The following is a 13143-nucleotide window of genomic DNA, read 5'->3' on the forward strand; positions in this document are numbered from 1 at the left end:
AAACTTGATACATTTTGGTACTTGTAAATTTTTTTTTTTCTTATTAAATTCCTTGATGTTTTGAAATAGGATTGTTTCAATAAAATTCTTTTATGAAGTCTGAAATGAAAATAAAATGAACTTGATGACTCAAAAATGAAAAAATAATTTTTCCGTTACTTTTTTTCTTCGAAAAGTTTCATTTATTACGATTCAAAAAAAATATTCACAAAAGCAATAATCAAAAGATCAGTCTCATCATCTTACACTATTTGAAAACCATAGTTTGTATTGCGAATCCTCTATCCCAAATGCAAGCACATATATAAATTAGAAAAGCGTTCTTACTGAATTTATAGTATAAATAAAAAAATTAAAAAAAAAATTAAAAACGACGAGCTAGAAACGAAATATTTAAATAGAAACAATAATTAAAAAAAGCTAAACTTTAATAAATTTATAATACAATCTTCCAATTTATAATATTCTAATTTTAATGATACCGTCATCATAAATATTTTGACTCGTTTAAAACACTTTTTTTTACAAAAGAGTTTCTTTTACTAAGCGTTTTGTTATATGAAACTCTTTAGCAAAACTTTGTGTTTTATTTATGAAAAATATCTGAGTTCAATTTATGTGAGATTTTTCGAGTTAAATTTAAGAACATATACATTAGTGTTGCTTGTTGCTCGTCACATGTTTAATTGAATAAGACTTTGAATTCGACGCACCAGTGCTGACAAAAAAGAATGAGGGCGTCCTTGTAACTAAAATTATATGCTTAATTGAATAAAATAAGATTACATAATAACTTAAACATAATAAATCAAAATAAATAATTAAAAAAAATTAATAAAAAAAGTAAATAAAAAGGTTACAAAAACCTGATCGAAATCAAGTACTTTGCTCCATAACTGTTCGTTGAGTAATTTAGAAGCTTCGCACTTTAACTAAAATATGTTTACTAAAACTGTTAATTAAAACAAAAGTTTATATTTACTAAAAACTTTTTAAATTTAATTTCAATGGTCTCATTTGATTTTTGGTTACAACTTTTTAGTAAACTTAGTTAAAATTATTATATTATTGACGTATAAAAATGCAACTAACGCAAATACATTTAGCGCATATATTTAAAAACTACACATACGCACCAAAATAAAAACTTGAAAAAAATAACATACTAACATTAAAAAAAATCAACTCATAATTTTTAAAAACTAAAACAAACAAAATAATTCAAAAAGTGACAACTTACCTCCAGCAAATCCTCTTTTTTGATTTTTAACTCAGTGTTTATTGAATCTTTTGTTTGATCAACTTTAGATAAATCAGAAAGAACAGTCGAAGAAAAGCTTCCCTCTGGAATATTTATTTAAATTTATTACAAAAGATTTTAATGAGCTCGAACTTAAAAAGTGAAACAAAAACACGGAGTATAAAATATTTCGTACCAGTGAGTTTGCGAGCGTGCGAAGAATAATTACTCTTTAAAAAGTTTGCATCATCAAGGAAAAAATCGTCATTCGGAATACAGTGAATATAAAAGTAGTCTAGATGCCTCCAAAGGATGTAAACCACGTGCTCAAGAATATCTATGAATACAAAATGCTTTTATAGAATTAAAAATTTTTTTTTGAAGGAAAATAAAACTAAAGAGTTAAAAACATACAAGTCAAATAACTAGCTTGTTCTTCTCGAAGCATAAGAAGCTTTTCGAGAATTTGGTATACCACAGCCTTTCGTTGATGGAATGGTAAGCGATCAGTGTCAGGTTCTTGAGACAAAATCTATATCAAATTTTTAAATTTTTGCGAAATGTTATTGATCAAAAAATAAAAAAATAAAAAAAAACTAAATTATTGGTTATAACCTCATTAATTTCGTCATTTGTCATGTCAGACACAGAATTTACTTTTCTTTTTAAAATATTATTAGCCTCTACACATTGTTTTAATTGCTCTGGGCAACCTTTTAACTCGGTCAACAAAAGGTGCAATGATGGCAATTGCTTGTAGTTAACTAAAGGTTAAAAAAAAAAAAAAAAAAAAACTTACTAGTTTAGAAATATGTTGGCTAGTTAGTAAAATCAAAAAAGTAATAAATATAAAATATAGCAAAATAAAACAGAGTTATAAAAGCAATCTCCGCCCCCCTCTCACTGTTATCAAAATATAAAACTCACCAGACTTTCCGCTACTAAACCTGGTTTCGAGTAAATGAGTGTCAGTTAAAGATGGCGAAAATATAATTCTTGAGTAAGGGCCACTCAAACCTTAACAAAACAAAAAATATAATTCCTTATTGGCTCAATTACTACATTTATATATATATATATATATATATATATATATATATATATATATATATATATATATATATATATATATATATATATATATATATATATATTTATATATATATATATATATATATATATATATATATATATATATATATATATATATATATATATATATATATATATATATATATATTAGGGCCCTGCAAATCAACTTGATTCATGAATCAAGTGTTCGATTCAAATTCGAATCACTATTTATTTTGTGAGTGTTGTTGCTTTTTCAGATATCCAATGCTAAGATGCTATCAAAATGTTTTCATTTGTCTCAGAGTAAAGTATTCATAATCAAAAGTAATTATAATTACTTTCGTAATCGAAAGTAATTATAATCTAATACTGCTTCTAAACAACCGCTGAAAAACTATTCCAGGCAAAAAAAAAATTTAGGCAGAAGCTTTTTTAAAAAAAAAAATGCTTAAATTAGGAATTCTTCTTATTGCTGATTTGATTCGTGATTTTATTTGCTAATCAAAACCTGCCTCGATTGTAGAATCGAAACTAAAAAAGCAGATTCGCAGGGCCCTAGTCTATTAAAAACACAAATTCTCTCATTCACTTTTCTCATAAATAAAAGAAAATTGAAAATTTTTTAGATATAAAATAACAGAATTAGACAAACGACCTTTAGAAGCAACAATATTTTTAAAAAAAGTGAATATTCTTGAACGTATTTGTAACAATGTGTTTTGCACTTCAACGTGATTAACATTGATGGGTGAAAATGCACCTTCACGATCAACTTCTAAAACCATTTCAACTTGCTAAAAAATACATACTTTTTTAATGAACTTTCTGTTCATAAAAAATTTGTAACAAATGCATTCTAATACCAAAAGTTTAGACTAAAAAATTTATTTACTTTGGAAAAATGAGTATAAGAAAACTTTCGAAGCATTACAAACATAAGTCTTTGCACACGATTCATAAACATACGCCAGTGTCTTTGTTCATCGCCCAATATCTCCCAACTGTCATCTGAATTTTCATTTAAAACTAACAGCGACATAATGGAGATAACCATAGACAAAAGCTGGCAAGATTTTTTAGAAATATTTTCACAACCATGATGGAGAATATTAAGAAAAGCTTCTTCATGATTTATAATTAAATTTTGAATCTAAAATTATTAAAGTATTACATTAATGTAGAAAACTTATCATAATGCAGAAAGAAAAGATATTAATTTCATATTATAATAAAATTTATGAAATAATTATAATAAAATTTATGAAATAAAATAATTTTGCTAACCCAGAACTAAATTTTAAAACTTCTCAAAAAAACAAATTAACACTTTATTTATAAACTGTTTTGAGATTCAAAAACGAAAAATTCATTCATTTTGATTAAAATTTTAAAAAGATTAAATGCTATTAGACAAAAAATCAAAAAGTACTTGTTTTGTAGCAATTCGATGACGCACACCAAGAGATGATAAAAAAGCAAGTAACAATTGAGAAACAGCTATGAATATTGATGAATAACGTTCTATTAAAGTAGGTAAAAATGGATCCTGGTTGTTACTGTAAGCCAGAGACGAGGTAGCCATCATTGTAAGTTTATCAATATGGTAATCTAAAAATTGACATTCACTCAAACGAGATAATACTCCAACCTGAATCAATGACTGAGCACCCACATCCGTCAAACCAATTTTGGCTAGCAATGTCTAAAAACCATTTTTTTTTAAAATAGTGTAAATCAAACAGAGTAATAATTTTGCACTAAATAAGCAAAAAACAAATTTTGATAAACCAACCATTTTTGATTGAAACATATATAATGGTTTCATACTATCAGGTTGCAATGAGAGTATATTAAGTAAATCCACATCATCCTCCTGAAGCTGGTCAACTAAAGCACGTAAATACCCACGAGATGACATAATCGATAAATACCTGCGTTGCCAATCTAGAGAAGCAACCACGTCAAGGACACTCATTGACATCATCTTTGGCATAAATAAAACAGTAATAATGATATTATAAATAGTAACAATAATATTCATTTTAAGAAAAAAATTTCTTTATAAATTTTTTTTTTAAACATTTAAATTATATAGTGATTTGATAGAATTAAATTATCAATCTAACATGTTGAGTGAATTTTAAGAAACTTAAAATATGCAAAGGTTTGTACCCTGTAAAATTTAATTTTATTTATTAGAACCAAAAATCCTTCTTTGGAAACAATCTACATACACAATATAAAATTAGATAGACCTTATAAAATTATTCAGACTTTAAGACTTTTTGTCAAAGGCCTTATGCAATACTTTCAAAAAAAAATAGACGCAGTAAAATTTTGGATTATATTTATGTGGATCTTATTTATACATTGACTAATTTCTTTGTCCATCCAAGCCCAAATTGATTCCATTTGATTCAAATCTGGTGATTGAACTGGGCAGGGCAATAAATCTACTATGTTTTCTTTCATTTATGTTTTTATTGTAGAAGCTGTGTGGACAGACGCCAAATCTTGTTGAAACTGCCACCATTCGTTCAATCAATCAACATGTCCAATGATGGTCATATATACAACCAACATACATATATAAAAATGCAAGAGAATTGCATGGAACCATGCAGTTCTCTAGCGTCTCTATATATGTCAGGGCGCGACAAATCCTTTTTTTTTAATGGACATTGACGTTCATATCTTCTATTATTGACGAACGTCTAATTTAAGAGAAACATGCAACTAAGTGAATTTTATTTTCAAATAAATTTTTATTCTGGTTAATAAGTTATTGAATATATCAGATGCTTATTGAATTTAATCAATTATCATATTTTCAAAACAATTTTTCACACATTTGCAAAGTGCGCACAAATTATTGATTATTAATATGCAATGATTATAAACTGTTATCCAACGATACAAACTTTTTTTTTTTCAATTTAGTTCATTAAACTTATAAAATATATAAATGTGAAGAAATAAAATAAAAGTAACTAAATTAAATATAAATTGCAAAATGACATCTCATTAAAATTTATATATTAATTTTTATATTTATATAAATGGATTTAAGAATTGCTAAAACTTTTTGATTCATGGCCTTCCAAATGTCTAATACCAACTGCTGAATCAATCCAATTTTTGACGTGTTTTTGGGGCAAAAGGTTTTCAATTAACTGGCCATCAAGCTTCATATGAATAATATCTTCTAAGGTGTCGTCATTTAATTAAGTTCACAAAACATTATTTTGTAAGTTCATACAAGAAAAACTGCATTCACAACTTGCCCTTGACGTGCTAAAAGTTAGCATAATCTCTAACAAAACATTTATATTTGCCATTTCAGGTTCATTTTCCAACAAGATATCTCTATAAATGCTCAACATAGAATTTGCCCTTAGTTTAAAGACTTTTTCCCTGAATAAAGGCCACTGCAATACATATAAGTTAGAAGTTTCTCTGCTTATCATATTATTATGCTAATAAAAGTTGCAAACTCTTTTTATTTCATTAAATCCCCATTTTTTTATCTCTAGCGAACCTGTAAAAGATTTTGGCCAGTTTCGACAATCAAAGATTGTGGTTAAAGATGTTAATGGCTCTTGATTGAAATCATGGCAGAATTGTTTGTCTATATACTCTTTTGCTTCGTCAATAATTTTAATAAATTTTTTTAAATTATAATCAAAATAATCATTTGGTTGTTGTCATGACAATCTCATCAATACTCTTTAAATTACGCTTTTTTAATGCTGTTAAATCAATCCCTTTGTAGATAAATTGATCTTCTTTTACTTCTAAATTATCTAGCAAACGCCCAATATTCGAGCCTGGATTAACTGATAGCGCATCTAGTACAGCAATTCTTGCATCAACTTTAGGCAAAATGTCACAAATTAAAATTTCCTTTTTTTTGAAACTCCAATGACAATGTTGTTAGTGATTTAACAATATCTTGAATAAAATGTAAATAAAATAAATTTTTTGGGACTTTCATGAAACACAAAAATCCTTTAGCTTTCTGTGCAGTTTCATCTTTCTCATTTGCCTTGCTTTCTAAATCATAAATAATAACTTTATAGTCAGTTTCAAGCAATCTTAACACCCTTTCTTGGCTAGCTTACCTACACCACCTTAATCTTGTGAGCCACTCTCTGGCTATCAGGATAGGTTTTCTAACAGCTGCATTAACACCAATTTTTTCCTTAGTAAAATGTTTCTAATTTTTTATTTGACAAAATACATTTTTTGCGGTTTCTGTTAAATGTGTTGGTAAGTTCACGCTAACTTAACCATTGACTGGCTCTTATTTCACGAAATTTAAGACTGCTTTTTGACCCATTTCTATGTATCTTAACTATAAGGTCAAAATATTTAAAAAGGCATTAAATGTGGCTAAACTTGATCATCATAAGTAAATTGTCAAATTAACATATAAATAAATAAAATAATTACGAGTTTAGTTGAGAAAGTAGAAATCAATTAAAAAGTCCCCTTTTTGGTATGTTTTCCTTTAATAAAAGTAAATTATTAAAAAAAAGTAAACTTGTTATTGGCATATTAGTTGTAGGGAAATATTTTTCCTGTTGTTCAAAAAACAAATTAAGTCTTTAGCAAATTTGGATGAATTTTTATGAAGGTTTAAAAATTGAATATAAACTCAATATTTTACCTTTTTTTTTTGAGAGTACTGTATAGACTTTGTCAAGACAGGAGTGTATAGACTTGTCATAAACTTGTCAAGACAGGAGTATAAAGTTGAGTTTTCAGCAAATAGAGTCACTTTAGATGCAAGATTGTTAGGAAGATCATTAATTTAGATAAGAAACAAAACATGACCAAGAATAGAACCTTGAGATATCCCAGAAGATAATGAAAATGACAAAGAGTGTGAGCAGTGCCGTAACTAGGCAGGTGCAACAGGTGCACTTGCACAGGGCCCATAGATGGATTAAACTGACGAAAAATTATTTGTTCTATTAATAAATACTTCTATTAATTAAGTAGCACTGTATTGTATTTCAATACAGTGCTACTTAATTCTATACTGCAATTTAAAATTTCTATATTCATTTCCAATTCCAAATTGTAATATTTTGGCGCGAATTCAATCAACGATATCTGGTGGGCAATAGAATAAAACGTATTGTGTGTGTAGTAATGTGGTGAATTTAAAAAATGTGTGAAGCAATTTTCATTTTTAATCAAAGCAACATAAAAAAACTTATTGTCATTATTAATGACACATTATTACAATTTATAATTTCCAATTAGAATTTAAAATATACTCGTTTATAAAAACATCGTAAGTTTGTTTTATTTAAATATAGATTGGTTAAAAATAGCTATAAAAAAACTAATTATTAAACCACATTATTCTATTAATTACATTAAACTAAATCATCAGGTAAGCTTTCTAAAATAATAAAAACTTAATAAAACACTTGAATCGTAAGATAGCGTTGGCAAGCACATATTTCAATTTACCGATAAATTTTTTTTTACAATTTTTTATTTTCGATATATCTGGTAATCTAGTAGCTCAAGAGATAAATCATAAATTTATATTTAATATTATTATTTTTATCTAGTCAAACAATGTCAAAACAATTATCGGGCGCTCAAAAAAGAAAAATTAACAAGCAAAAACAAGAAGAATGCAAATCAATGTCGCAGCAATTTACTAAATGGCTTAAAAAAAATCCACAAATTGAAGAAACTAATATATCTAGACCTAGTTCTGATTTACAAGATGAAGATGCTGTGCTACAATTGCAACCTATAAGTTTAATTGATCATAATGATATTAATACAAATGTCGAAAATAAAAATGTCGAAAGTACAAATGTCGAAAATACATGTACTACTAATGTTGAAATTGAAAATATTGTTATAAATTTGCCATCTATTACACCAAACGTCAATATTATTCCACAAGAAATAATGCTAAATTACAACGACCCAAATTCTTGGCCTGCTATTTCAAATAATGTAATATATTCCCTTGTCAAGCATGGTCCAGAACAAGGCAATAATGTAAACGTTAATACCATTATATCAGCAGACAATACAGGGCGAAAATTTACAAAGGATTGGTTTTATGTGAAACATATTAATGGAGAAATGGTTATAAGAAAATGGCTGTTATATTCTATTAATCAAAACGCAATATTTTGTTTCCCTTGTATTCTTTTTGGCCACAAATCTCATAATATTACAGATCCCCATAAAGGATTCCGTGATTGGCGACATCTTCATCCTGTTATTCCACAACATGAAAATTCATCTGATCACAGAAACAATTATGTAAAATGGAAAGTGATGGAAACAAATATAAGATCAGGGAACACACTCGATGATTATTTAATTAATTCAATTAATAAAGAAAAAATGGTATGGCGTGAAATATTAAAAATCGTTGTAGATGCTATTCTATTCTGCGCAAAAAGTAATATTGCTCTTAGAGGTTCAAATGAAAAAATTGGAGATCCAAATTGTGGAATTTTTTTAAATTTGATAGAATTTGCTAGCCATTATAATAGAACTTTAAAAGAACGTATTGAAAAACATAAAAAAGGTTCTGTTTCATATTTTTCACCCATTATTCAAAATGAAATAATAAAACTAATTGGTGATAAAACTAGAAACGAAATCATATCTAGAATTAAAAAATCAAAATACTACACAATTTTATTCGACTGCACTCCTGATATATCAAAGAAAGAACAAATGAGTCAGATGATACGATACGTCCATGTTGATTCTAATAGTAAGGTAATGATCGAAGAAAGCTTCATCGACTTCATTCACTCACATGAAAAAACAGGAGAAGGTTTAACGACTGAAATTTTAAATAAATTAGAAGGTGATAAACTGGATATTAATGATGCCAGAGGACAAGGATATGACAACGGTGCTAATATGGCGGGAAAATACAAAGGAGTCAGAGCGCGTATTTTGGAAATTAATAGTTTGGCAATATTTATACCGTGTGCAGCTCATAACTTAAATTTAGCTGGTGTCCATCAGCTGTCCATCCATCAGCATAGCTGGCTCTACATCACCAGAAATGATAACTTTTTTTGGTACTGTGCAAAGATTATTCAATTTTTTCTCGTCATCAACAACACGATGGGAAATTTTAATGAAGTCTTTAAAATTGACACTTAAAAGTTTTTCGGACACAAGATGGTCATCAAAAGCCAATGCAATAACATCACTAAGTTTACATCTATCAGAAGTAAAGAAAGGATTGGAATCGATTTCAAATAATTTATCAAATCCAGAAGCTGTATCAAATGCAAAAAGTTTATTGTTACTAATTAATTATAGATTTATCTGTACCCTTTCTATGTGGAATAAAATTCTACAATGCATCGACAGAACAAATAAGGCATTACAACGAAAAGATATATCGATAGACCACGCAGCAAAATTAATTGATGCACTACATTGTACATTACAAGGACTACGAGAAGCAGATTTCGAACCAAATTTTTAGGAAGCAAAGAATTTAGCTGAAACAGTGAATTTACAGGCTGGATTTCCTGATAAACGCAAGAAAAAAGTTAAGAAAATGGCAAATTATGAGGCAACAGATGAAGGAAGTAATATGACTCCAAAACATTTGTTCAAAATGCAAATTTACAAGATTTTTGATACTTTATTGTCTCAACTAGATTGGCGTTATGAGCAACTGCGAACTATCTGCAATGATTTTTCCTTTCTGTATGGTATGTCTTTGGAATCGACCAGCGTTTTGGATTTAAAAAAGTCGCCTGCAGATTTAGCAATTAAGTATAGCAAAGATTTAAATATGTACCAGTTCACCTGTGAGATACAAAGCTTTAAATTTGAAGCATCGACAATAATACCTAATATTAAAACTGCAACTCCACTAGATATTTTGCAAGCACTTCATGACTTTGGCTTAATTGAGTCTTATCCGAATATTAATATTGCTATCCGGATATTTCTCACTCTTCCAGTTACTACTGTGTCGTGTGAGAGAAGTTTTAGTAAATTGAAATTGATTAAAAATTATTTAAGATCTACTATAGGACAAGAAAGATTATCTAATCTTTCAATAATATCTATTGAATATAACATTGTTAAAGATATTAATTATGACGACGTAAATGAATTTGCGCAAATGAAAGCGAGAAAAGTGCAATTTTAATAAAGAAATTTTTAAAAATAATAAATTAAAATATATTTTTTATTTACAATTTTTCCAAAAAAAAGTTAGGCTTAGGGGGCCGAAAAATGAAATTTTGCACAGGGCACTAGAAAAGCTAGTTATGGCGCTGAGTGTGAGCCTTCAAAGATGACTTTAATACTGCAAGAAATGATTTAATAGTCTCAAAATTTTTCCAGATACACCATATGAAACAAGCTTACGAAGAAAACCAGCATGCCAAACTTTATTGAAAGTTTTTGATATGCCAGGAGTAATAAATCTTGCCTTGCTACCTCCATCTAATGCACAACAGAACAATTCAGTTACAGCAGTTGGCAACTCAACCGTAGAACAAGAATATTAAAATTTGTATCAACTGTCAGAGAGTATGTTGTTGACTAAAGAATGAAAGACCTTGCTAATAATAGAAAAAAAACTGATTGGACGATAGTTGGAAGAGTAAGAGAGACTTAAGCAATGGAAGCTGAAGTGATTTGGATGTCTAACAATGGGTTAACCAGTTTAACTAGAATGGCAGGAAGAGTATGACCATTAAATTGAGGATTCAAATTAGAGTTAGTTCTTCCTTATTCTTGGGAGAGGTAATAAGATCAGAACCACGATGGAATTAAAGACGAAATGTTTGACTTACCTTTGTTAATGACGCTGTTAAAGACTTTCCAAAAGTGTAACTTCTGAGGTAAGATACAAGATTTAGTAAACTGGATAATAATAGAGCTTAGCATCAGACAGCACATTACATTACATTGATTTCTTGCGATAATAAAAAGATGTTTATTCTCAAGAATACTGTTCTTTTGAAAAATATGTTACAATTAGATATAACAGCTGCACAAGAGGGTGAAAACCATGGAGTTTAATGAAGCTTGACTTGGAGCTGACAAGAAGAAATAAAAGCTTCCATTCTTGCCTGAATCCAGTAGGTTAAGTAGGAGGCGCATTTTTCAGCAAAGAGGGAAAAGACATTAACCCAAGGACCGTCATGAAGAAAATCACGAAAGAATCCCAGTCAGCTTTAGGATAGTAGTAAGTAGTGTGGTGATCGGGTGAGTCCAAAAAGGAAGTATGAGATGAAAGAATTAAAGAGATTTTTGCATGGTCAAAACCACCTAAGGGAAAAAAAAGGAGAAACTGAACACAAGCTAAGATCAGAGACCAGACATAAATCAACGAGTGAAGGTAAATGATTAGGGTTGTCAGGAAAACGATTCCCAAATTATCTGAGAAAGAGATTGAGAAATACAGAAGTTATAGGCTTTAGTGCCAACAGGGTCAGTGGTGTTAGAGTCAAGCCATTCAGTGTGATGAGCATTTAAGTCACCAACAACAATATATATATATATATATATATATATATATATATATATATATATATATATATATATATATATATATATATATATATATATATATATATATACATATACTATTTTAGTACTCTAGTAATTTATTTAAATTATTTTTTTACATACAAATTTTTACTCAAAAAAAACTTTCATTTTTTTAAAGTTACTTTTTAGTTTTAGTTTCTTATAAAAATTTAAAGAAAAAACCTGTCAAAATGACTTATGATTACTTTTATATAAATATAAGAATCTATATAAATGAAAGTGAAACCTTACCCTTGATATGCAAGATCCCTGACATGTATCTTTTGCAACTACTTCAAAAAACATGTCACCATATTTAACTAGTTCCTTTGCTGCCACTGTTTCCCATCCTTCTTTTGATTGCTTAGAAAAAATATCCTCTACAACACCTGTAAATGTAAAAGTTTCAGTACTAAAATGAGCAGAGAAATATTAGGAGCGGACTGCTAACTGTAATATCTAGTACCTGCAGCAACAGAATTTTGCATGTTTCCAATTTGCACATAATACAAGAATGCTCCATATAGATTAGCTCTCATGCGAGCTTGTTTAGCAGAAGTTATTGCTGAAATAATAGATGGAAGCAAGCCAGAGATGGATGACATAAATGGATAATTTTTTGAAGAAACCCTTAAATATATCTGATGGGATTAGAAAATGCTTTTTTACTTTTAAATAAATTAATTTAAATTAAAAAAAAAAAACTGAACAGTTTAATCATTATGATACAAATAAAAAATATAAAATAAAAACCTTTCAAACTGAGCAAACAACAACCATAAGTTAGCCATTAAACTCAAAATAGTTCCAGTTATGGGAGATGTAAGTTCTGGTAAGTGCTCAGTATTGTTTAACTAAAAATATAGCTTAAGATAAGTGAAATTTTAAAAAATCAAGTTAAAAATAAACAGAAAAGTATAAAAATAAATAACAAAATTAAATACAATAAACGCTTACCTGTAAAAATAATTCCTTTAGAAGAGTCACTAGAATAGTCTGCTTATCATTAAGAGATAAAATATCGTCAGGGCAAACTGCAAATATAACTTCAACTACTTGACGCCAAGCATCAAAACTATTAGTTTTAGCAAGAAAAGATTCTCGCACAAGATTGCGATCAACTGCATGCTTTATAACCAATTTTACTTCCTTCATCATATAAAAACAAATGCATACATTTAAGGGAGATATGATATAAATATTAGTAATTCAGAAAAGTTTAAAACATCTAACAATACCAGGGTATACAAGAATAATGTTTA

General features: G+C 28.2%; 1 protein-coding gene across 1 annotated transcript in view; it reads right to left on the reverse strand.

Moving 5' to 3' along the window:
• Positions 1-608: 608 nt before the first annotated feature.
• Positions 609-13143, reverse strand: part of LOC100215492 (nuclear pore complex protein Nup205) — a 74193-nt gene continuing 61658 nt past the window's right edge. Inside the window, exons 19-33 of the mRNA XM_065813803.1 lie at positions 12839-13030; positions 12635-12735; positions 12348-12511; positions 12134-12270; positions 4107-4298; positions 3744-4016; positions 3207-3464; positions 2970-3108; positions 2168-2257; positions 1856-2004; positions 1655-1772; positions 1437-1577; positions 1241-1344; positions 867-932; positions 609-749 (exon numbers count right to left, since the gene is read on the reverse strand). Of these exons, the coding sequence (XP_065669875.1) occupies positions 675-749; positions 867-932; positions 1241-1344; positions 1437-1577; positions 1655-1772; positions 1856-2004; positions 2168-2257; positions 2970-3108; positions 3207-3464; positions 3744-4016; positions 4107-4298; positions 12134-12270; positions 12348-12511; positions 12635-12735; positions 12839-13030 (2199 nt within the window). The 3' untranslated portion in view covers positions 609-674. The remainder of the gene's footprint in view (positions 750-866; positions 933-1240; positions 1345-1436; positions 1578-1654; positions 1773-1855; positions 2005-2167; positions 2258-2969; positions 3109-3206; positions 3465-3743; positions 4017-4106; positions 4299-12133; positions 12271-12347; positions 12512-12634; positions 12736-12838; positions 13031-13143) is intronic.

The sequence above is a fragment of the Hydra vulgaris genome, chromosome 12 (genome assembly GCF_038396675.1).
Source record: "Hydra vulgaris chromosome 12, alternate assembly HydraT2T_AEP".
NCBI lineage: Eukaryota > Metazoa > Cnidaria > Hydrozoa > Anthoathecata > Hydridae > Hydra > Hydra vulgaris.